The sequence below is a fragment of the Vanellus vanellus genome (genome assembly GCF_965231255.1).
Source record: "Vanellus vanellus genome assembly, chromosome: 13".
Lineage (NCBI taxonomy): Eukaryota > Metazoa > Chordata > Aves > Charadriiformes > Charadriidae > Vanellus > Vanellus vanellus.
Window position 1 is genome coordinate 753,656 of NC_138918.1, and position 24,949 is coordinate 778,604.

Here is a 24,949-nt window from a genome sequence, read left to right on the forward strand (position 1 = left end):
CAGGAGAAATTGTTGCCTGATAGTTTAATGTTTACAATAAAACTAGATGCAAATGTGCATTTATAAAATCAATATTTATTGTAATTACAATGTTTCTCAACCACTATTACTCCTCTCGGCTGTGTCAGCTATTCCCATTCATCCCAACGCGTCACTGGGGCGATGCCGGCAGCGAGGACTGTCCTCTTCCCTTACGGAGTCCCGAGTCCCCGGTGCACCGGGGGCCGCAGGACGTGTCCGTGCGCGGCGTGAGGGCCAGGCTGTGAGCCACACAGCGCTGGGAAGATTCCCCCCCACCATCACTTTAAGTGCACTCAGTTTATTTTTGGTAATACACTGACTTGATTCCCGGGCTGCATCCCCCGCAGCGTGGCCAGCAGGGCCAGGGGGGATTGTGCCCCTCTGCTGCGCTCTGCTCTGCTCTGGGGAGACCCCCCCGCAGTGCCGCCTCCAGCTCGGGGGGTCCCCACAGCAGAAGGACACGGAGCTGTCGGAGCGGGGCCAGAGGAGGCCCCGGAGCTGCTGGGAGGGCTGGAGCCCCTCTGCTGGGAGGACAGGCTGGGAGAGGTGGGGGGGTCAGCCTGGAGAAGAGAAGGCTCCGGGGAGACCTCAGAGCCCCTTCCAGTGCCTAAAGGGGCTCCAGCAGAGCTGGGGAGGGACTCTGGGTCAGGGAGGGGGAGCGATGGGATGAGGGGGAACGGTTTTACACATAAAGAGGGAGATTTAGATGAGATATCAGGAAGAAATTCTCAGCTGTGGGGGCGGTGAGCCCCTGGCGCAGGGTGTCCCGAGCAGCTGTGGCTGCCCCATCCCTGGAGGGGTTCAAGGCCGGGTTGGACGGGGCTTGGGGCAACCTGGGCTGGGGGGGGGTGTCCCTGCCCGGGGCAGGGGGGCCGGTCCCCGTAACCCCCCGCAGCCCGGGCCCCCCCTGCTCCGGGGCCACCACACAAGATGGTGGCGGGGCGGGGCGGGGCGGGCAGGAAGCGGGGCCGGGCCGGGCCGCAGCCCGCCATGGGGGTGACGGTGGAGGTGCACCGCGTGTACCGGTACCCCTTCGAGCAGGTGGTGGCCAGCTACCTCCGCAAGGTAACCGGGCAGACCGCGCCGCCACGGCCCGCCTTCCCCCCGCCTCAGAGCGGCGGCGGGGTGTGCCCGCCCCGGAGCCGCTCTGCTGAACCCGTTCCTGCGTTCTTCTCTGTCTCTGCCACCCCTACCCCCCCCCTCCCCGTACAACCGTTTTTTGTTCCTGCTTCCGCGGAGGCTGTGCGGAAAACCGTAACTCGTGTTTGTGGGAGGGAGAAGCGGCGCTTTGTGGGGGCGCGCCGGAGCGGGGCCGGGAGCGGGCACCGCCGGGCCGCCGCCGTCCCCCGCCGCGGGCCCCGCCTGCAGCCGACAGCTCGGGATTCCTCCTTATCGCGGCTTTTACTTCACGCTTTGACGAAAACTTGCGTTTCTGTGCCCGAGGTGCCTGGCGCGTACCCGCCGGCGGAGCAGAGCGGCCTCCCCGGCGCTGGGCCCGCAGCCTGGCCGAGGTGCCGTGGACATGGCGGGCAGCGCCCTGGCTGTGGTGGAGAGCGCGTGGCCGTTCTTCTTGGCCAGAAACGGACTGACTGCTGCTGGCAGAGTCCGACCGTGCGAGAGGGACTTCGGTGCGGCATACGAAGGCCCCAGGTGCCACCTGCTGTGGCTGGCTCTGCCCCGCAGGCGCGGTGAGGCATGGCGGCCCCGGCGGCATCACGGCACGGCTGCCCCATGGCACCAGCGATGCGCACAGGCGGGACGGCAGCTCCGGCCCTTCCAGGGGCTCTGCCGTGGCAGCTGGGGTCTGTTCGAAAGAACAGCCGCGTCAGTAGAAATGAATTCTGGTTTTCTGTCCTTGCAGAACGCTAAGCCCTGCGTCGCTGCTTGGTGCAGTACGGCTTTTGGCCTAGTAGTGCAGCAATCATTAGACTTTTAAGTAGGCTTTAAAATGAAAATGTTTTGCCGCGGCAGAAAGCTGGGTTAATGGCAGGTAAACAGCGTTACCGTGTTGCATCCGCTCCTAGCAAAACAGCATCCTGCTAAATTTTCCTTCTGAGCACTGTTGTCTCTCAGACCTAAGCTCCAAACCATGCATCAAAACTGTCCTTCTTTGTTGGCGTTTCCCTTTGAACGGTGGCACAGAACTAAGGATGAATTCTAATCTTTATTACAACATGATGCTGGGCTTTTGCCCTCTAGCTGTGACTGGTTTTTGTGAACGCCAAGGTGAAGAATAGAGCTGGCTCCATTATATTTGTTTTGGCCGGGTGTGTTTAAATGTTAATGATAGAAGTGAGCAGCTGTGTAGTGCAGGGCATTTCCTTGGCACAAAACCCCATGGGTTTGTGAATGTTCTCAGCAGGACAAGATGTTTAAACAAATGTTGACTTTGGGCTAAATTCATCCTTGATGCAACCAACGTAAAGCACAAGGAAGGATTCTTTTGTCTCAGCCAGCTGCCAGTTCTCCGTCTCCTGTTAGCAGAGGTCTGGCTTTGACAAAGGCCACGAGGAACCTGGAGGGTCCCCGCCTGCGAGATGCACAGCCAGCTCTGGCACCCGGGTGCTGCGGCAGACGCACAGCAGAGGTAGGCTGAATGCAGGGCAGTGTCCTGGGGCTGAACCTGCCTGGTTCTGCTGCGGTGCGGGTGCCCAGGGCAGCCCTGGCCAGTGCGGTGATGGAGCAGAGCCTCGTGTGCTCGCCTGCAGCCGAGCCAGTCCCAACATCTCTAATTTCAACAGTGGGGGCACAACGACCTGTGGCATGCAGCCTTTCTCCCGCTGCTGTGGTCCCGGGTACTGGGAGGCAGAAAATGCTTCTTGCTAAGTAACCTTTTATTAGAAATTGTCAGATCCTTAAAAACTGAATTGGTTTTACGGGTTAGAGTAGGAGTGGAAGACTTGCACTTCTACCAAGAAATAACAAGTTTTTCCTGTTTGCTGAAAGCTTGTAAAAGACGACATCAGGCTTGCTGAAATCACCAGGCTTCTGCACGTGATCTCGGTGGGGTCAGTTTCTCGTTTCCAGCGTCCATCTTGTGAGGAAATGACTGATGAGATGTGTGAATCTCTAAAAGATGCGGTGGCGTGTTTTTGTTTCAGTTGACTGCCTATTTTTTTCTGGTAGCTCAGTTCAAAAAGGAGTTGGATCCCTGTGGTGGTGTCATGCCCTGTACTGAAAATCAAACTGTCATGTATATGAAATTCTTTAACAAAGGAAAAACCCAAAATATCCTTACAAGCCAAAGTGCCAGAACTTTGAACAGTAAATACAGGCAAAGATGCTGAGTTTGGAATCTTTCTATTTCTCTTCTGTTTCTGATAACCTTCTACAGCTATTCTTTTTTTTTTTTTTTCTCCCTATAATAGGACCATGCAAAGATGCAGTTAACATTTTCTTTAAAAAAAGGCAGAAAACCAAACATTTTTTTTCTCTTGCCCTGCTGCAGAAGTCCTGAGCCCTATCTTTGGCAAGCTTGGGCAGTCAAATTTGCTAACCGTGTAGTTTAGACTGCCACACTATGGCTAACCAGTGGATGTGCTCTGAAATACTCATTTGAAATAACTGAACAAACTTGGAAAAGGGAAGGCAGGGCCACATTTTGCTGATTTTCTTGAGTGTTTGGCTATTAGAGATGAGAGAAGCAGAGATGCTAGTGCTTCTCATTGTGAAAGATTTAAACCAGAGTAGAAATGCAGATGCAAATTGTATTCTGTAGTGTACTTCCATATGACTTGAGCAGGGCAGTTGGAGGTGAATAGTGGGGCTAATTATGACAGCCAGAAGCGCAGAGCAGAAAGGTTAAAATAATCCTCATTTGTATGTGGCAGCAAAGTTCATCACATGCTTTTAACCAGGAATTTGATATGACTGAAAAAATAATTGCCATAGTTACTCAAAAATGCCGTAGTTAAAGTTGACTTCAGGGCTCCTGCTGCTGTTCTTTCTGTTGCAACTCTGCAAGTTGAACCTTTGAATGTTGTTATGTTGCAAAATAGGGTGGGAAGGTGCAACCAGACGAGCTCTCAGAGGAGACCAAAGCCAAAGCAGTCAGGGTTCTTCAAGGGCGTGTTTGTGCCGAGACATCTCCTGCCTCACAGAAATCCCACGTATTGCCTCGACCGGGACATTTCCCCTATGGGCTGCAATTTGTGCTCTCTGCGGATGGAGCGCAGAAGTCACGCGGACTGTGGAAGGTGTCAGGGTGGGCTTTTTTTTTGACTGCCCCCCTTTTGCGCATCTCTCAGGCTAGGTTTAAAACATCACTGCAGTCTGCAGCAGAATTACACCCAGCTTCTCTAGAAACGTGCTTAGCGCAGAGCTGCGTCCTCCGCTTTCATCACGTGGAATTGGTAAGAAAAGGGTGGTGATCAGATGGACAGCCTGCTACGTCTGATGTTGGGGTGTATATTCTTGTATGTCTGTCAGAAATATTCTAGAAACTGTTCTGCCATTGATTGCCATGTGGCTCTAGAGAAAACAGCTCCTCACAGTTGGTGTGGGGGGACAGGCACTGGCAGAGCCCGATCCTGAGGGGGGTATTGGGTGGGTTGGGTGGATGGTGGTCTGCAAGGGCGGCTTGCTTTCCGCCCGGCATGCCTCTCGGACAGCGGAAATGTGGGGGAGGAAGAGTTCTGCTGGAAGTGGGGACGTTAACATCTCTCACACCCGTCTGATGTGCAGCTGCGTTCCTGGGGCTGTGGGAAAGCCGGGCTTGAGGGGTGCGGAGCCGAGGGCAGTGGTGCCCTGTGCCCGGGGACCTGAGCCTGCTCGAGGGGACCGCGTTTCTGCTGGCGGCCTCGAGGGTAGTGCAGGTGTCGTTTCCAAACGAGTCCATGAACCATAAGTCAAACATTTAGCTCAAGTCTGACAAATTGATTTGTGTTTGAAGTAAGTGTATCTGTATGTGAAAGGCTTTTGTATTTATCGATCTTTATCACAGCAAGTGATCTGCGCAGTGGGTTTGCTAGAGTTTTGTGGGTTTTTGTAAATTTACGTTTATTCACAACCACCACCTTTCCAAACCAATAACAAAGTGGAGGAATCTGGAAAGGTTTAGCTGATTTTTTGCAGTGTCACTGCTTCATTTCCTTGCAGTTGAAAAAGAAAGAATCAGAATACTTATGAATTTAAATATTATTATTTTTTGCAAGTCTTTGAAGCTGTCATTTTGATTTATGTGGGCTCTATTTGATCTTGCATGTAAAACCAGCCCTTCATTGCTTTGAAATATTTCATTTTTATACAAATCATTATGTGTAACCTGCAGTGATTTCTCTCTGCTGCTAAACACAGTGCTGCTTTTAGAGGCCGGCTATTTCCCTCAAATAACTTCTAAGAAACATCGTTGTGCTTAGAAGCTGCTGCTTTTGATAAATGATCTTACACATTCCAGTTAGGAAAGGTATGTGGGGTCTTAATTCCCTGGATTCAGAATAACGACTAATGCAATCAATTCTGCTTGTTGTTATTTGCAGAAAACTACGTTTGCAGGAAGACTGAATGAGAGCACAGGAATTCTTTATCTGATTTTAATTGGCAGGTTTCTGCAGGTGGGGAGTGGAGTGCTTCAATTTTGGTGGGTCTGAGATGAGAGGTGACCCCATAATCACCCGGATACCCCCTGCTGGGGTCATGGGGGTCTCCCTGCTTCCGAACCGCTGCTCACTGGGACCGAGCCTGCAGCTCCGCATCTGTAAAATGGGCTCTGACATCTTCAGGAAACACTCATGACTGCCAGCCAGGGTAGAAAAAAATCATTTCACAGCTGTGGATAGCTTAAAGGCAAAGTTGGCTTTGTGGCTTCTGCTGTCGCTGATTTGTTTGGAGTCCTCCTAGTGTGATGGAGGGGAAATGTCTTTAAAATAAGAAAATCAATCTGGGAAGAAATTTACTAGAGGCACTCATTGGAACTATTCAGTTCTTTTAAGAAAAGTGTGCACGCTTTGTCTGGGTAACTTTCTTTCTCATAGAAGTACAGCATTTTGGGTTGCAGCGTTGGGAGTTGCATTGCCCAGGCGCAGAGGCGCAGGCAGCGTGGCGGCTGCAGCCCGGGCAGGGTTTGGCGAAGGCACGGCGTGAGGATGTCGCGCAGCAGGGAATGGGCTGAGATCTGCTCCCGTGGCGAGTAGGTGGACGGGCCTCGGCGCTCTCCTCTGCTCACGCGTTTCCAGAATAACCAGGGGGTCGCCGTGGTCCGCTCCTGAGCTGGGGGGACCCTTCCGTGGCTCGGCACACGCCAGGCTGGGGGCTGAGGAGGGGGTCCCGGGGGCTCCAGCTCTGCCCGCCCCGCGGCCTCTGCTGCACATTTGCAGGCTGGACCACAAGATGGCATTCCCTGCTCGCCAGGAGCCGCCGGCGGGGCGGGAATGGCCTTGGGTGCCTGAGGGCTGTCGCCTCTGCCCCAGCAGCTCTGGGATTGAGCCCCCTTGGCCCGCCTGTCCTGCTGCCCGTCGACACCCTGGCCGGATTCTGCCCGTCCTCCCCTGGCCAGCCCCGGCAGCCTCTCTGGGGCTGGTAGCTGTGCCGTGAGGGCTTCCAGCGCCGTGTGGCAAGAGCAGGTCTGCAGCCCCCTGCCGCCTCCGCTCCCCGAGCCCTCCCTGCCAGTGCAGTGGTGCCCTTTGCCATGGGGCAGCAGTTGCGTTCTTGGTGGGCACCTCGATGTTTGGGCATGGCCACGGGGGAGCAGCACAGTAGTAGCCACCTCTCTTCAGGCAATTCCAAATTTTGGAAGTCCTTGCTCTGTCCTGTGGCCCAACACAAGGAGTTGGGGATGAGGATGCTGGAGCCAGTGTCACGTGTGACTTGTGGAAGGGATGGCAGCGCCTGCCCTGTGCCCTTGCTGAGCAGGAGAGCTGACACAGGGCAGTTTGTAGGCAAGGAGACCGCAGGGCAGGGCTGAAGCCCTTGGGCTAGTGGGAGCCCTTCAGGCAGGGATGGGACTGCTGTGCCCCTGGTGCTGGGGAGGAGGGCTCAGGGGTTGAGTTCCTGCCGGGCTGAAATACCAGCCGGGCTGAGATCTCTTTGTTCTCTGCTGCTGCTGGCTTGGGCGTCCCCAGGGAATGGAAACCTTGCAGGAGGCTGTGGCTGGCTGGAAACTCTATTTTTGTGGCTCTTAGACTCTCCTAGCCATTATATCTGCTTGTAGATTTGTAATGTTATTTCTTTTACTGTGCTGTGTAGGAAATTGAGTCTATTTCTGTTTAAATACTGGGGTAATAGAGCCTGCTATTTAGTGAAAGATTTATGTAAATGGCTCTTTGTTTCACACGATTGGGCCTTACGGAGTGTAAGTTACATCGATAATGTAATTACGCCACTACTGCCATTTCAAAGCAGCACGTTGCGGAGAAGCCTCCAATTTCTGTATAGAATAGGACTGGAAAGCCTTGCACTTTTAAAATCAACTTTTATTTTGCAGTAAGAAAAAATAGTAGAGCTGGATTATAGAACAGCCTGTTCTGGAGTTGTTGACTATTTTAGCTTAGAACCCAAGATTTCTTTTGTATCAGAATTGTGGAGCACCTATTGCTGCACATCATAATTGCATTACCTAAACTGAGTTAGCCTTAAAATGCAATTTCCCCACTTTTCCTAAAGCCTCGCATTGTGTTTGATGTCAGTCTAGTGGTCAGTATCTCTTCAGTCTGGCATTTCTATTAGCATGGAGGTGGCAGTAACTTTTGAGTATTATTTGAGTTCAATAAATTATCTTGCACTTTACAATCTGGAGTTCATTAATCAGGTGAATGTTGGCTGCTTTTTGCAATGGAGAGCGAGGTCCTTGTAGCCTTCTGTGTCTCGTTTCTAGCTGGGGGAGTTTTGTAAGTTCCAAAATAGGCTCTTCGTCCTTAGAAGTCCTGTTCTTGTGCATACATTTCTTCTATAAGGCAACCTATACAATTTTGGCATAATTCCGTTCCAGTGAGGGTCTTGGTGCGAGAATCTCTTTCTTCCAGCCTTGAAATGACTCCTCTGTGCAGCCTAAGGGAAGTGAGGTTGCCCTGAGCAGGAGCGGGCAGGCACAGCCCCTGACCCTGGCTGCAGGCCAGCGCCAGCGCGGGAGAGCGTGCCCTCCTGCCGGGGAGGACCCACGCTGCAATCCGCAGTCCCCTCCCGCTGTCACACTCTTCTGGCAGCTTTTGCGGGACAATGAAATGTTCCGTACCAGAGTCTGCATTCAGGTGACGCTGCACTGTACCTTTCCAGCTTTTTGCTTGAGGAAATAGGTTGCGTGGCAGAAGGTGCTTAGCAGCAGTGACAAGGAGCGAGCTGCTGCAGGAACTGGGGACGCCGTTGTTCTCTGTGGAGCGCGGCGTGGGGGGCTTTGGCCCGTAGAGCTGCTGTGCTGCCGAAAGCCCTGCTTTGCCCTCGTTTGAAAAACGTGATACAGGTCAAGAGCTCGCATCTTTGTTTCTGTGGTGCGGAGAGTGTGTGGAAGATGTCTGTATGCTGCAGCAAGAGCTAGCGTCTGCCCTTCAAGCGATTGTTCTCGTAGCAGTATTGTGGGTTTTCTGCGTAGCAGTAGTGTGGGCTTTCTGTTTGTTTGCTAATCTTACTTACTAAGCTAATCTTACTAAATTCTTCCTTTCTGCTAACGTGGAGACTGCAGACTGTTAATACCAGGCAGCTCGTACCTGTTGAGAGAAGCTATGAAACTGCTTCTGAGTTGACAAGTGACAGCTAGCAATTTTCTTTTACTCATGTGAGAAGTGGTAATCTTTACCCTATGCATTTTTATCCCAGTATCCCAGTCCCATGGAGAAACATGTCACGGCTGTAGAAACAGTGGAAGAGAAAACAGGTAAGCTGCCTGACTTCCCTTACAGAGCTAATTAAAATTTTTCATAACCTTTAAAATTAATTATGTAGCAGTTGTATTTCAGTAGAAGGTGGGCACTGCAGACATGCCTGGGATTCCTGCGTGCTGGACGTCGTGTAAGCAAGACCAAGAAAATATTGCTCCCCCCACCCCAATGCTTGTGTTTTAACTGCATTAAGTATTTGAATTTTCAGCTTATTCCGAGGCATTTAGACACGTCATGCCTGGTTTCTGTGTAGCATGTTCTTTTGTTGTACGATTCCTTGGTGTTTCTGTGATGGTTTCCATCTGCAGTGCTCTACAGATCAGATGTAAGGCCCCTGGAAGGAAGAGCTGTGTGGATCGAGCCTCGGGCGCTCCACAGGCATCTCACTGCTTGACTTCCATGATCCCTGCCTTCCGAGGGATCACTTGGTGTTTCACTTCCCAGATGAGGAGGTAGTTTCAGGAGTCGGAGACTTGCACGGTGGCTTTGTAGGATGCTGACAATCAGAAAGCGATCACAGATCCTCAGTCTCTCACTTTATCAGTCAGAATTCCTGAAATACCGTAAATCACATGTTACCGTTTCCCAATTGTATTGGCAGGAAAATAAATCTGCTCAGGTCAGATCAGGTCTGCTGATACCACACGGATTTTTGATCTCCAGTTGCTGAGCTTGCAGGAAATGCTTGCAATTAGGCACTCAGAGTAACGTGCCTGTGTAGAGGATGTGTTAAACTGTTACGCCACCGCACGGGAAACAAGTACCATAGGCCTGTGCGTGGCAATAGCCGCCTTTCTTCCTAATACGGGAACTGTGATCAAATACTCATTTGGGATGAAATAAGAATTTACAGACTTTAAACTGTTAGTCCGAAATGCTTTAATCCCTGAAGTTTTAGTCCCTAAATTCTTTGTCATACTTTTAGAGATATCTTCTGTCTTACAGCTCAGGTTTAACAGTGGCTTTTTATTCCAAGCTTGCGCTTTCTTTCTGAGCAAGTTGTTAGTGAGGTTGCCCTGGGATTCAGGAGGACTGAGCATTAGTGCTGCCATTGCTCTTTCCTTCAAATGCAGTAAACTACTCATTCCAAAGAATGCTTTTCTGCTCTATGTTCCATGGAGATGCTTCATATTATTAATGTCATATGTTAGAGTTCTGAAAACCAAACCCCATGAAGTTTTCATTTCGCAGCTCCCACCAAATTTAACTGTTCGAGAAGGTACTCTCTTATCCTGGAGATGTCTTTAACCTGGGCTGCCTGCCAGTTGGCTTCTCTTTCGGTAGCGTTCTGTTCTTGATCTGGGTCATTAAATATTAAAAGGAAAAGTGATTCTAAAAGCCAACTGTTTTTTTGAGATACTAAATAACTGTAATTTGTTTCCTAATAGATAGTTTTGTCCTTGTCACTGGGTCCAACTCAATGCAAAAATAAACGTGTGATGAGACAGGACTGTTCTGTAAATCTCATACGCAGTGTGTTTGCCCAGAGAATGAGCCTGAGAATATAAATTGGGGTGGGGATAGAAATGGACTAAAACTTAAGTCTGTATGTTGGTTTGGTAGCTCAGTTGCCCGAGCTTTTCCCTCGCCCCAGTCATCGTCCACCCAGTGCCACCGGGAACAGGGTTCTCCAGTGGGTCCTGCCAGACCCCGCGTGGGCTGCGGGAGGGGGTCGCGTGTGCTCCCACGCAGCCTGGCACGGGCACTGCCTGCAGCGCTTTGCTACCCAGGCCCGCCAGGGTAAATGGCAGTCAGAGGTTTGTACCACCCGCTGGGTAAGGGGGTCTGGATTGAGTGGTGGGTGCAGATGCCCTCTGCCTGAGGCAGAGCACAAGGTGCCTATAGCAGTCTTATATACAGCCTCTGCCTGGCAAAGCAACAGAAGTACTGGGTTATACTTACAAAAAAAAAAAACAAACAACCCCCCCCCCCCCCCCCAACGCTCTGTTAATTTGCCAGCATTTCTGCTTGCACATTTGCTGTGAAGGCTTCCAACTACTTTGTTTTTATTAAAAAAATGGTAATATTTGCTGCTGTAACATTTCCCTTCTGATTTTCTTTTCTCATCAGATTTGTCTACGGGGATTATTTACCGGAGGAGAATTGCAACATGCCAGAATGTAATTCCTGAAATTTTAAGAAAGGTAACTATGTTTTGAGAAATTTAGTCAAGTTGTAAAAATTTAATGCTCCACTGTGGTTTATCTTGTTTAAAAGGATCACATTTCATAATGTTTTTGTTTTTTTTTAATTAGAAAAGTTACTTCTAAAGAAAAGTTAAGAGAAAAAAATTCTCTGATTTTATATTTAACTTGAATGGAAACTGTAGCCTTGAGGACACTAAGGTGTAACTGGTGGTGGTTGTTTTACAGGCAGTGATGGGCTTTCAGCTTTTGTACCTGGAAAGAGTAAAGCTGTTTTAAAATGTTATCGGGGCCACAGTGAAAGTACAGCCATTCCCCTCACCCCACTATGATAATACTGCTGTCAGTGCTCATGATTTTTGTCTGGTAGATGGTATTTTTATAAAAGGCCGGTCTTGTGGAACTCAGCAAGAAGGCAGCAGCTAGTAATAAACACTAGGTAATTATCTCTAAGCTGAGCTCATGTATTTTGGATGTCTGACCCATTGGTCCTGAACGCATTGGGTTGTAATCTCTCACGAAAACATTCTGTAAGTGAATTCAGAGGGAATTAAAATAATGCTTAATGTGCCTATAGCATGTTAAATATGGCATCGTAGGGTCCTTATTAAAATGTGATTCCTTAAAATCTGTAGAAAACATAAGGACCTGGGTTGTGCAATCCCTTAGTGTCTCTCTTGTATCTCTTTTAGTGACAGTCCTTTCTTTACAGTTGGTTGTGGGAGAAGAATTAGCCTTAATTTATCGTTTGTTTTTTTGCAGAGTATCTTGCAGCAGATAGTCTTTACACAGAAAAGAACATTTACATCCATGCATGGTTAAATAACTGTACTTGTTCACAACCTGCATGCTTAAAAGTATGCATGTGCTCTTTTCCTGGTGCTGATGAGTCTGTATGTTTTTGCCTCTAAACATGTGTTTGTCTCTTCCAAGCCTCACCTGGCAAGGAGAACATACCTTTGCCCTATACAGGCAGAATGTAAATAAACCCATGGTGAGATTTTCATCCCTTCTGTGGCCCACACTTGCTAGATCAAGGTCACTCAGGTTGACGAGTGGGCTCTCAGAGGAGGAGGCCTCCTGGGAGAGAGGAGCTGGAGCAGGACGTCAGCCGCTGCGCCAGGCAGCAGGAGCCTGCAGAGGTGCAAGCCTTTCTCCTGCCCTCGTGGTTTGGCTGGCGGGTTTGGCTGCCTTGCATGTAACTGTGGCTTCTGTTATGCTTTGTTGTCATAAGTTAGCCATCAGCAGCAAGAGAGAAAGCCTGAAGTCATGCACGTGAGTTGGCCTGCAGTGGTCTCGGCAGTCCGGCTGGGGACTGAGCAGCTTCCCTGAATCTTGGCGTGTTTGCATGGCCTTTAGTAGCTGTTTGGAGGTTGAGTGTTCTTATCGGGGCTAACCACAGCTGATGTGCCCTCCTCTTGAATCCTCAGTCTTGTCCTCTGAGGCTAGTGATACTTTCAAAAAAACTGAGAAGGGAATCTACCCTTTCTTTTTTTGTAAAAAAAACGCTGCAATTCTTCTGTTTCCCAGGTCAGTATCTTAAAAGTGCCCGACATCTACTTGGAAGAGGAATCTTGGCTTAATATGGAGAAAAGAAATATGTCTATGAAAAGTCATTGTCTTACGTGGACACAGTATGCGTCGCTGAGCGAGGAGTCTGTCTTCAGAGAGAGCTTGGAGAATCCAAACTGGTGAGTGGTGGGTGTAGCTGCTACTGCACGCCCATAGCCCTGAAAATGGGTTTTCTGTTGCCTTATGAATGCTTGGAATGAGAGGGATCTGGGTAATAATTTCTTTGGTATGTCTTGAATGCATTTGAAGCAGCAGCTGTAGATGTCTTGTAGCTTTGCTATGGCTTGTTCAGACATGAGGTTAGGTTCTCTGGCCACAGCACAAATAATTGCTGGAAATTAATTTTCTGTGTGCTGTTCTGCAGTCATAGAAGCCTGCCCCACTGTTCCTGCACAGCAGGCGTAGCCAGAGCGTTCGTTTTGCTCTTGTGTCTACCAACAGATGCTTGGGCAGCAGTTTAAAAATGATCAGCTCCCTCCTGCTTGCCAGCCATTGGCATGGAGCATACTTGTTCCCAAACAATCTGTCTCTGGTGTTTGGCCCGCTGTGCCCCAGAGATGTAAGCTGCCGTGGGACTTTGTCTGGGAGAACACACACTTGGGTTAGTGCAAAGTGGAGCCTAAAAATGTCTTTTTGCAAATTTATGGCATGATCAGAGTGGAATTTCTAATTCCCGTAGCATTGGAATGAGCAGGTATGTGATACATGTGACTGTCTTCAGAAAAAGACGTAGTTCCAGCTGATGTCAACCCCATTAATTCTTTCTTTGTTCTGGTGTCTCTTGTAATTAGTTGTTACTTTTGCCTTGTGATGTTCCCTGGGAAGCGTGGCAGGGTTGTCCAGCAAGGTCCATGTGACTTCGGAAAGCTCTAACGATGTTTAAGAAAAAAACCACCAACTTCAAATGAAATTAAATTCTCTGTGGCTCAGGCGTTTTTGAAAGCCCCGGGCTGGGACGTTGCTGTTTGGGAACACAAAACTGTTTTGTTTCAAAAGTTTACTGGGACCCTCTGTCCTTACTGAAGCTTCCTCTGTATCAGAGTTGCATTCCAACTGTAGATCTCGGTCCTGTTGGTGTAGAAACTCTTAACTACTGCAACGGGTCACTCAATCACACCCTGTTTTCAAGGTTTTTCAGTTCCAGCTTAGGAAAGACATTGTTCTCAGCGTGCTGCTTCTGCTGCTGCAGGCTTGTGTGGGGGAGTTGTCTGAGCTCGGTGTCACTCTTACTGTGTCACTTAAGATGTACTGTGGCAATCGGGAAGGCAGAGGAGCAGAGTTTAAATTGGAGATGTAGCTGGGCTGCCGGAGTGTGATTGCAGCCTTCGCTTACCCGGGCTGTCACCTGCCTGCCCGGGCGATGGTGCCACTGGAGGTCCCGTGGGCGCCGACGCAGGGCAGCAGCTGCAGTATATAGCTGCAGGATCCCGCAGACCTCAGCCGAGCTGCCCTGGCCAGGTCGGTGCAGGGAGTCCTGGGTGTGCCTGTGCACACCGCTGTCACCTCTTCAGGAATCTTAGGGAGGTAATCGGATCTAACAAATGCTGGCTGGCAAAACAGGTGTGAAATTTCAGCTGCATGTAGTGTGTGTATGGTGACATTTACATTTGAATAGATGAAGGAATTATGCAAAGGGCATAACATTAGCAGCATACTATTGCACTGGAGAGAAATAAGAAAACACACAATGAGGAGACTCAAGTGATCCTGATTAGTGGGAAAACTGTACATTATGCCCCTAAAGAGAGAACAACATTACGAAAGTGATGGTAACCTCAGTACAGACAGAAACTTGCCTTTCTCCCCTGTTAAGCACCGCAGGGCAGATTTCAATAGCAACCTCCTGAAACTCTTCAGGGCACTAAAACCTTGAGGAGAGTGAGAAAATTCTGCACCTCAGTCAGGCATAGTGTGCACATTGTAGCAGGCTGTTTGTTTGTTTAATCAGCTTTAACATGACATTGTTAAGGATGCTGATGAGTGATTGCCGCTTTGCTGGCTTGCATCTCCATCAGCTGCCCGAGCAGTTCGACTGCCTTCGCCTCTCCCTGCACCCCGCAGGTTTGTGGTGGGCTCCACAGCGGGGCACTGCCCGCTCCCAACCCAGCAGGGAGCTGGTGGCTCAGGAGGTGTGGGGATGGTGGCTGCAAGCCGTGCTGCAGGCGTCCCCTGGGGCGCGTTACAGCCGTGGCACCCGCAGCCCTGCTTTGTGCCTCCGCAAGGACATCTCCTGCCAGTGGGGTTAGTGACAGGCCTGCCGCTTCGGAGAGCTACAGCCTGGTCCCAGGCACACGTGGTGGGATGATGCTGATGGGAGTCCAGAATATTTCTGTCAGATGAAGTTACAATACCTGTGCTGACTTAAGCCCAGCTGCTGTGACGGTAGACCAATATGCTGCAGAAACCAAACCACTAATCTGGTCCCTGCAGGGACCCGTGGCTTAGATGTTTAGCAGAACCTCACCCATAGGGTGTGGATTAGTTTACCCGGTTTGAGATTGGCTGTTACATCCTTTATTTTTTTCAGCTAGAGAACTGCAAGTCAGGGAAGGGAAACCGCGACCTTCCTGGTGACCCTAATGGAACTGGGGCAATTGAAGTGGTGCTTCCTTAGTCCCAGCCAGTCAATTTAACCACAGCGTAGTTCTTCCTCTTAATGTCAGGTGGTTATTTTGTCCTAAATAAATGTGAACACAGTGATGCCAACTGCTGCATATTCTTGCAAAGTGAATTATTGTGGGTGCTTCCAAGCAGAGCATATAAATGTCTGAGAAGATCTAGTAGCAAACAAACATTACCATAAATAAATTATAAACCATTGAAAGAGGCATGATGAGGCATATCTGTATATTCGGAGGCCAGAAAGGACCTGTGTTTTCCTCTTGGCTGAACTCCTTCATGACTGTTTTTACTTGGTTTCTGTGATTTAGTTGTTGTTATACACAAGCATACCTCCACCTTGACGTCTGAAGTCCAAAGACAGCCAGTTAGTCCCCATGGGCAAGGCCTGGCCACGGGCTGGGTGAGTCCAGACCCGAGCAGTGGAGGTGCCCGTGGAGGTCTGGTGTGGCTTGCCGGCACTGTCCTGGTGCCGGAGAATATAACGTGTCCTGGTGTTCACCGGTGCTGCCTGTGGGTTGCGGCTCTGGAGGGCTCCGGGGCTCGCAGCTTTCGCTACCGGTGTATCGAACCAGTCTGAATCTTCTCAGCTGCGCTCCTCCGCTAGCACGCGTACGTGCTTGGGTTAGTGGCAGTTTCTGGAGTGATCCTCTTGCTCTTACCCTAAAAGTGTGCGTTACGGTTTGAGCTTGCTTTGCACCCAGCTGAGCTGGGCAGCGTCCGTGTTGACGAGGAGGGCTTTGGGAAGAGTTCTCTGTGCACAGTGCCAAACCGAAGGGGAAAGCCGGTGGCAAAACTCCCTTGTAACTGCCTGGATTTGCGTGGAAGCTGTGTACTGGCAAATTTCCATGTGTCCGGGCAGGTTATACCTGTCTTTCCGCAGTGAAGAATCCCTGTGTAGCTTGAATTCTGTCTCCGGTGTCATTTGCCATCCCTCTTGTGTTTTGGCTGGACTGATTTCCCCCCTCCCGCCAGGAGCACTTTGCTTTTTCATTTTGTATCCCTCAATTGCCATCAGATTCCCTTTATTACCCAGCACTTTCCCTCATTTCGTGCAGCCCAAGGGAGCTGAAGTCTCTGGCAGCACGGTGGGTGAGAAGATGTCTCCCTGATGTGGAGAGGTGCATGTGATGCATGAGCAGTGCTCGGCGGCTGGAGATGGGAATTAAAAAGATCTCCCGTACAAAAGCTCCCTCTTGAAGGGCTTTGCACTGGATGTAACTTTTAATTTTGTTTTGAAAGCCATGCAGGCTTTGGAAACTCTCCCTGACGCTATCTGAACAAGAATATTGCTAGACTTTTTATACTAAAGACACTTTAATTAAGCTCCCATCATGAAAACAATTAGACCAAATTTGCTGTACTTAACTAGTCAATAATTTAGTAGTTGGATCTCATTAATAGACTTCTCCCTGTGACTGCGTTGTAATGATGCGGCATTGCCAGCTGCATGCTATGGAAATCAATCAGAGATCAATATTTTCCTTGAGCCTCCCTTTTCTGTCTCCTACAACGGTGAAACTGCAAAATGACTAAATAACTCAGCCGCTCTGTCTGGGATTTCAGTGGTAGATTTTTGCTGCTGACCCCCCCACCCCCCCGTGGTTGGGGGGAGCTTCTCATGTTCTCCAGCTCCTTCACTTGAGCTCCACGTGTTCGTCTTCTTACCCAATTGCGTTGACAGAAATAACCCGTGGTTGTGGTGGGGATAGGAGTGGGGGTCCTCTCCTCACTGCTCCCGCTGCCTCTCTCTGGCTTGGGTGGCATGATGTCCTGAGGACTCCCTAAAATCGTACCAACGTATTTCACTGTGTCTGCAGTCACACGGCCAGTATGTCCTCCCCAGACCCCTCTCTGTGGGGCTGCTCTCCGGGCTCCACAGTAAGGCCGCGTCTTTCCTGGAGCAGACCCCAGCGGGACCTCCACAGCGCTGACCGCGGGAGCTGGTCGTTACAGACCTCTCATTATGCTGAGGTTCCTGTATCGCGTTATGTTTGCCTTTGAGATTGTCGTATGAAATATGTGAATGTAAGAGATGAATCCCATAGGTATCAAACACTAACTTCCTAACGTAGAGTTTGCACTTCATGTTTACTAAGTAGACAGAAAAATAAACAGCTGTTGTGTTCCTGTTTCTTAGGACAGACTTCACACAAAAAGGCAGAATATCAGTTACGGGGGCAGGTTTGCTCAACTGTGTCTTGGAAGCTTTTGCTCAATCGTTTTTAAAACAAGGTGTGAAGAAGGTAAGTCATTTATTGCTTGGATTTCTTCCCTGAATTATATTCTAAATTTTTTCAAATCACCAGACCATCTGGGCTCAAAATTAAATCGATGTTTTAAGTCTGGATTCTTTACATCTTTTAATTGTTGAAAAATATTTGACCTTTTCTTTTGTCTACAGAGAATAAGCAGAACAAAAATGAATTTAGTTTTATTATGGTAATAGTTTTATTTCAAATATATTTTGAAACACAGCATGTATGACTGTATCAGTTTCTGTAATTCATTCTTATTCCTGATTTCCCCCAGGCATTCAAACAGTTCTTCTTCCTAATGCCTCGTTGTACCAGCTAATACTGTAATAATAATTTGCGGTTCTATAGCACCTTTACACTGAAATAGTCAAAAGTAGTCAACGTGAATTTATATCATGTCACACATTTTTCTCCAGTAATGTTAGATTTTTTTTGGCAGCTTGATGTATTTACAATAGCCACAGTCAATCTCCCTGTAGCAGCTCTATATACTTCAATAGTTCTGTCTTTCAGTAAGAATTATGAAAGAGGATAAAAGCTATCCAGCTATCCAGCAGAGCATCCCAAGGGAGTTGGCGTTCAAAGGCCTTTCGTTTCTGGGAGTCATGTCATATTGATAAACTGGGTTTAACAGCAGCGTCTCCTGAAGCGGTGGTTGGGAAACGCAGTTGCGGGAGAGTCTTGTTCTCTGGAAGTTTGTGCCGTGAGGAGATTTGGGGGCTCAGGTTGTGCTGTGCACTGTTTAAAATTCACACCTGCTGGAAAAGGAGCAAGGAGGAGAATATTTAAGGAGGAAGGAATATTTAATTAAACCTTTTTAATGAGAAAGTGAGAGGGATTTTTTGCCTTTTTTTTTTGGTGTACTTTTTTCCCCCCTCCAGTTTGTATCTTTTTTCAGATGTATGAAAGTGTGTGAAAACCTGGCATTTTCACAGGTGGGCTCCTGAAACTTATGTACTGACAGACGATAATGAACTGATATTTACCATTATTTATCATTTTTTAGTTACCTAATGGAGAAATTGGTTTTTCAGATGAACTTAGACATCCCCAGTTCAGATCATGCCTTACGCCATTCTTTAATTATTCATGGGGACAAAGTGATTAATACTGTTGGAGTTCTGGTTTGGGTTGGGTTTTTCTGGTTTGTTTAGTTTTGTTTTTAAGCGGTTTTAGCAGTGTCCCGTCTGTCCTCCCACTGATGTCGGTGGGTGTTGGAGCGTGAGCCTGGGCAGCGCCCGCGGTCCCTTTGGACACTCCTCTCCGCTGGCGCAGGGGCCGACAGCCCCAACCGCTCGCTCGTGCTTTGGAAGCTGATTTTGGAATCTGTGCCCCAAGAGCTGTAGATGGAAATGCATTTCAAACGGCACGGACATTTATTCATTTGCTTATTCTTGGTAACTATAAGATTTTCTTGTTACGGCTTTAAAAGAAAAAAAAAAGCCAGAAGTAGACAGCTCTGCGAGTGAAAGTGAGCAGTGAGGTGCGTCTTGCCGGTTTAGAACAGCGCAGAGTAGCGGATAAAACAAACCAGCTCACAGGAGCTCTACAACGCTGCATTAGAAATCCTTTAGCAATTTTGGCTATGTCTGCAGATCTGTGAAAAACACAAGCGCACCAGAACTGGTCTAAATGTAGTCTTGCCTGGTTTTCCCACCGCCTCCACCGCCTCCGTCTCCCTAAGGCAGCAGCTGTATCTGTGTGTTTCATTTCTCCTCAGCTGTTAGATGGGGTTCCTTCTCTGGCTTGGCCATAGAGGAGTTTTGAGGCCCGTTTTACCCAAATGCAATAAACGGCAATACAAAGATGATATTTAAAGTTTTAAAATACGTGTTGCAGGAATGACAATGCTTGATAAATGTTCTCCAGGCTGCCAGTCAGTGCCTGTCCTCCAGTACCCGATCTGCACCCTTCCTAATGGCTTGACCAAAAGGGCACTGCTTTTCGTGCACCTGGTGTAATTGGTTGGAATACGTAAGGATGTTCCTTCCAAAGCCAAGCCATGATTCCTGCGTTATCTCCTTGGTCCTGACAGCAGTGCACTTCTCCATCCTTCTGTTTGGAGAGGCTCAGGTGAGGTCAGGGAGTAAGGAAACAGCGGGAGGTAGTGATGTGAGGACATGCAGTAGGGGATGAGCTATGTGAAGAGCAGGAGGAAGTACTGTATGAATATTAAATTTTGTGAATGACTACAATAAAACTCGTGTATTCACACAATCAATATTAGATATCTTTATAGAAGGAGAGGGAAAAGTTACTATTCATGAAACTATTCATGGACACCAAAGGCACTGATCTTCGGAATCATTATTTTTGTAGCTGAGATACGAGCCTTTTTTTGTGGTTAGGGGTCTTTTTTAATGCCTAACGGAACAACAGTGACATTTTACAGCTCCTCATATTTATCACATTTCTCTTGTTTTGTTCCAACTCCAAAGAAAAATATAGGAGATAAAGTTCTCCTGCCCTGCGTTTGTTTGTAGAAGTCATAGTGCATTTGGGTAGAAATTACAGCATTTATGATTATTTTTTTTCTTACCTGTTCAGAAAGGGTACTAATGAATGATGTGTACCTGTGCTATTGCCAATAAAACTCTCCTCCTGAATAATTCATAAGTCTGAGCAGATACGCCAGTAAATCCCAGCTAGCAGACAGCCCGTTCTGGGGCTATTGGTGATAGCCTGGCTTCCTTTGGTGGGGGGAAAGGATGCTCCGTAGTCTGCAGGCCAAGTCTGGGAGAAGTTTCCAGCCCAGGAGGGGTAGTGGTGGCCCCTAAAGTCAGCCTTGCGTGTGTGAGTTTTTCAAATTTGTTTAAAAAGTGGCCTAATTAGTTTGTATGTGTCTACGTTATGATGATCCCTGCCGGTGTGAAGCAGTACAGATGACAAAGTTATGAGCAATTTTAAGGCCCTGTAATAAAGGAGCATTTGTAGCAAGAGAATTTCGTTATGTTGGTAGATGTTTTATCTGTTGCCTCTTAAACATTGCAACGTTTCTGTCATTTTCACTCCTTGGTTTCTTTTTTAGATTCCTTTTGCTTGAGTTGAATATCTAAGGAGATGGAAATTAAAGGCCATGATGTAGTGTTTGTTAAACGATGGAGCTGAGCTCAAATAACAAATATTTAACTGAAAAATGTTTTGTCATGGTTACAAAAAGAATGAAAGGTATTAGGTGCTCTTTTCCGAGACAGCATAAAATTTTCTGCTAATCTTTTAAAATGCTACCCTGCTCTTGTGCTGGCGATGGAAACGAGGCAGGCACTGTAATATGCATTGCCTTCATCACATCCAAACAGGCCATTTATACTTTTCCTGTACATCACTTAACCTCCTGTTTAAAACTTAGAGCGTTCAGTAAAGCTGTGGAGCGCGTTACAGACGTGATAGATTCTCTGTGTCCCTGTCAGCTGGGGGTCCGGTCTGGCTCCTGGCCGGTATTCCAGGCATACACGTGGGCTGGAAGCTCCCCAGGCTGCTGTTTCGCGTTTCCCTCGTTACGCTGTCACCCTGCTGCTGGGTCGGTGTGCCCTCCGTGGCATCAGTGCACTGCCTGCGGTAACAGACTGGCTGGAGGAGTCTCCCGTGGCTGTTCCTGAGCTGGGAATATGCCGGGCTCCCGTCTGTCTGTGTGCCTTGGAGTGTTGCACCCATAAGGGTAGGAGCATGTAGATGCTTTGGCAGGACGGGTTCTCACAGCAGCGGAGTACCTCCACCCTGGGGACACAGCACTACTCCGTGGCTCGGCCGTCCGAGAGGCTTTTAAGCTGGAGCTGTGGAGGTGCAGCGTTTAATGGGCAGGCAGTGTTTGTTCTGCATTGCAAGTGCATCATTGCACTTTGAGCAGTGTAAATTTAGCTCCTTTAAGCCTGATCTCCTGGGGCTGAGATTTAAGTGTTTGAACTTTAGTTGAAAGGAATATATTGATTAGGCTTTGATTTAGTCGTTCCTTGGTGAAAAGATACTGGGTAATGACTTGTACCTGCCCTTTCGTATTTTATTCATTTGATGGAGTCCCCTCTCATTCCCCTTTTCTTCCTCAACACCATTTTGCCTAAAAGTCTGCAGTGCTATGAGGAGAAATAAAAGAAAAAGCTGTTGTCATGCTGTGAACATAATTGATTCAATAAGTAACATTTTTAAATTCCCTAGGCAAACCTCTGAGTCTTCACTTATGCCAATTAGTGCTTTATTCTGTAAACAGTGGCATGTCTAATTTAGACTGATAGACTAAGGTAGCCGGCTTAATGCTATCTACAAAGAATAGACATGGAAGATGAACTGGTTTTCATAGATATAAAATAATCTTGTCCATGCTTTTTGTAGAGGTGTGAAAAGAAGCTCTTTTGACCTATTTGTTAAAGTTAATTGCCTTTTTGTCCTCCTCTCACGGTGACTCAAGCTGAGAAATCCTTTTTCTTTTATCTTGACAAACAGAGAGCATGCCAGGGTAAGCCTTCGCCCGACACAGGTTGTAGCTAAGCTCCACGCTTGCTTCAGTCCACTAGATCTGACCAAACGTTAGAGGTAGGGTTGGCAGATTATTACAATTTCAATGCACAGATAGAGGCAAAAAGTGGAGGTGGAAGGCACATTTTAGGTTTTCTTATCTAAAGTGAGTGGGTTTTGCTTTTCACCAACTACGAAGCTCCTTCTCTCTCACTTCGTACTGAATCTTGAACTTAAATTCATTTAAAAATAGAGAGGCGCGTGTCTGTGGAGCAATCTGTTGCCCTGAGGTGGGAAGAGCGTTGGTCGAAGCTTCCCCCGCCTCGCAGAGGGCTGCGCTGCTGTCCCGGTGCAGAGGTTTGCAGCTGTGCAGCACTTGCTGGCTGGTGCGCGCCCGGGGCTCACCCGCAGGGCCCCCCCGAGCGGACAGAACCCCGGCATTCCACCTGCGTTTTGCTGTAGTAACAGCTCGTTGTTTGGCACTTCCTCCGTCCTTCACAGATCAGTCTTGGAGAAGAAATATTCACCTTCGTGATCCTCTGATGGCATTTTTTACGTCATTTCAGCATTGCTTTCTTTCATGATAGAAATAATTGTACTGGCTCTTATGGGGAGCTCTTCTCCTCGCACGCTTCTCAATCGCTTGCGAAGAACACGAGTGGTAGTATTGCCATTTTAAGGAGGGATATGCCAAGGTGCGGGGGTGGGAAGTGGCTTGGTTCAAGCAAAGCAGTGGTGGAATTGGAACACAGTGTGTGCCCCGGTCAAGTGCCCTGGCTTTGCGCAGCCTGGACTGGGAGAGCGTGCGAGCTGCGAAGGGTCCTTTGTCCCATCCAGGTTCCCGTGAGCAGCCCGTGCCGTGGCGCTCCGTGTGCCTCCCACCTCCCAGCGGTGGGGAGAACTGTGCGGAGTTAGTGCTGGACTGTGCAATGCAATTTCTTTTTTTATTTTTGGTAAGACCTTACTGGTATGTTGTGGGGTACCCTTTCTAATGGATGAAATCTTTAAGTTGGGTGTAAATCTGGCATTTATTTGTGCTTTTTTCCAGGGTATTAAAATAATGGAGACACTTCTTCAGGAGCAATGTGGATGATCGTGCTCTTAATGAGCTGTTGTAAGTGCAACATCTGTCTACAGATAAGCAAAAATAGTTTGTGATACCTATTGCACTTTGTGCTCCTTGTAGTTCTACAAATAAATGGGGTTTTTTGTCCATTATAGATAGCATGCAACTTTTGAGGAATTTTCAAGAAAAATAACGATCTACTGCAGTGTTAGGCTTAATAGTACTCCAGAGTTTCTGAATAGTATGTTGATTAGATGATTTCTGTGTCCTGTATTTCATCCGCTCCTCGCTGTTAATATATCACGACTGTGATAGTATTAGTAAAGTAAGACATTGGTCCTAGCTAAGGATTTTTACTCAAAAGTAGTATCTTCAGGGTTATCTGCGGAGGGAAGATTTGGTCAACTCTTAAAGTAGCTTCAGAACAAGAGCAAATGGCTATCGATTACCTCCTAATAAATGTTCTTCTAAACCTTGTTTTCTCTGCTTTTGCAGGAGAAAATGTATTTGCGTCGAGTTTCCTTGGGACCACATATCCTTATTGCCATCGGAATTGCATGGCTGCTGTCTGAACTTTACTGGTATCATTTTATTGAGGAAATAGCATTAAATATGCACAGCTAGAAGAAGACCACAGGCTGTAAATCTTTTACAAAAGATTAAGGAATTGTACTACTTAAGGGAATGTTGATCATGAAAATCATGGAGGAACGAGTGTAAGCTTGGGAACAGCATCTTCCTGTGAATCGGTGCTATAATCTCTAGAGACTGAAAATTCGGGAAGGGAACATGGAGCAACAAAAGCAAACCAGCCCTTGTTGCTGTGAAGACCCCCTGGCCTAGTCAAACACTTGCTTTGTGTCTCGCCCAGGGAGGCGCGAGCACAGCCCCTGTGCTGGGCACCTCCCAGGGCAGTTCCGTGGGGTGGAGGCTTCATTCCGCAGAGGTGAAGCTCGGCTGAAGCAGCCGAGTAGGGTTACTGCTCCCCGCTCCGGACACTCGTTACTTCAGTTCTGATTGCTCTCTTGGAAATATTTGGTTCTTATACCCCTGCCAGCACGATTCTTTTCAGCTGTAGAGACATGGCTCAATATAAGTTTTGCATATATTTGAATTCTTTCAGAAAGTATTTCTCTCCTATTGCTTCTGAATAATTAAAGAATGTCCCCGTGAATTGCTTCTGGGGGGGAATTAGCAAGTGCAAGTAAAGTTCCCAACAAAGAGTGCCTTACAGTATTTTCCTCCTTTTGTTCCACACACTGCATCAGGATAGTTTAAAATAAAACTTTTCATTTAAAATTCAGATAAACACAAACCGTCTTTGATACCCTTTACTGCGTTCGGGTAATACCACACTTTACAAATAGCCCCTTTACAGTCAGTGTTTGTTCTTTGTGGAGATTTGAACCAGTTGGTTGGTTGCCCTAAAGCACAGTGATCAGCTTTGCATTTTGCAGGGTGGGTTGTGTTTTATTTTCTCAGCTCTCGGTGGACTCTTCCTTATGCTATACCTGAGTGCTGCGGTCCTGCTCATTTCAATATTTAATGGTCTCAGCTATCCTGTTGTGGAGCTAAAGGAACGTGCTACTGAGCAGCCCGGCCACAGGCTGCGGCCACGCGCCAGCTCTCCGGTAGTGTCAATCCACGAACCTTTGCTTCCGCGGCTGGCGCGGGGGGTTGATGCTACGGGAAATGCTGGGCCATACCTTGTGATAAGAGCCGTGGCACGGTCCGTAGGAAATGACCATATATTATATTGGCACAGCGGAACAAAATACTTTCCTTCATCTTTCTTATTTTGGTTGTTAACTGATTCATGTGAATTTGGACTCCGAATGCTGAACAGTAAATATTTGTGAAATGTAATGGCCAAGACTAAATATGTTTATTAGCATATTTATTTTTATTGACTTGCTGCTTTGTGTGCCTGAGGAAATTGTCAGATTACTTCCATTTGAACTGCTGTGTACAATTTTAAGACTAACATTTTTATTCTTGCATCACTCTGGATTT

The 24,949-nt window shown here is 47.9% G+C and overlaps 1 protein-coding gene across 1 annotated transcript; it reads left to right on the plus strand.

Moving 5' to 3' along the window:
- Window positions 1-1,011: 1,011 nt before the first annotated feature.
- Window positions 1,012-24,171, plus strand: PRELID2 (PRELI domain containing 2; the record flags this gene model as incomplete). Its single annotated transcript, XM_082490053.1, has 7 exons — window positions 1,012-1,086; window positions 8,767-8,824; window positions 10,899-10,972; window positions 12,503-12,663; window positions 17,304-17,409; window positions 22,919-22,984; window positions 23,432-24,171. The coding sequence occupies 6 exons, from the start codon at window positions 1,012-1,014 to the stop codon at window positions 22,961-22,963; spliced, it is 519 nt and encodes a 172-aa protein (XP_082346179.1). The 3' UTR covers window positions 22,964-22,984; window positions 23,432-24,171.
- Window positions 24,172-24,949: the final 778 nt, after the last annotated feature.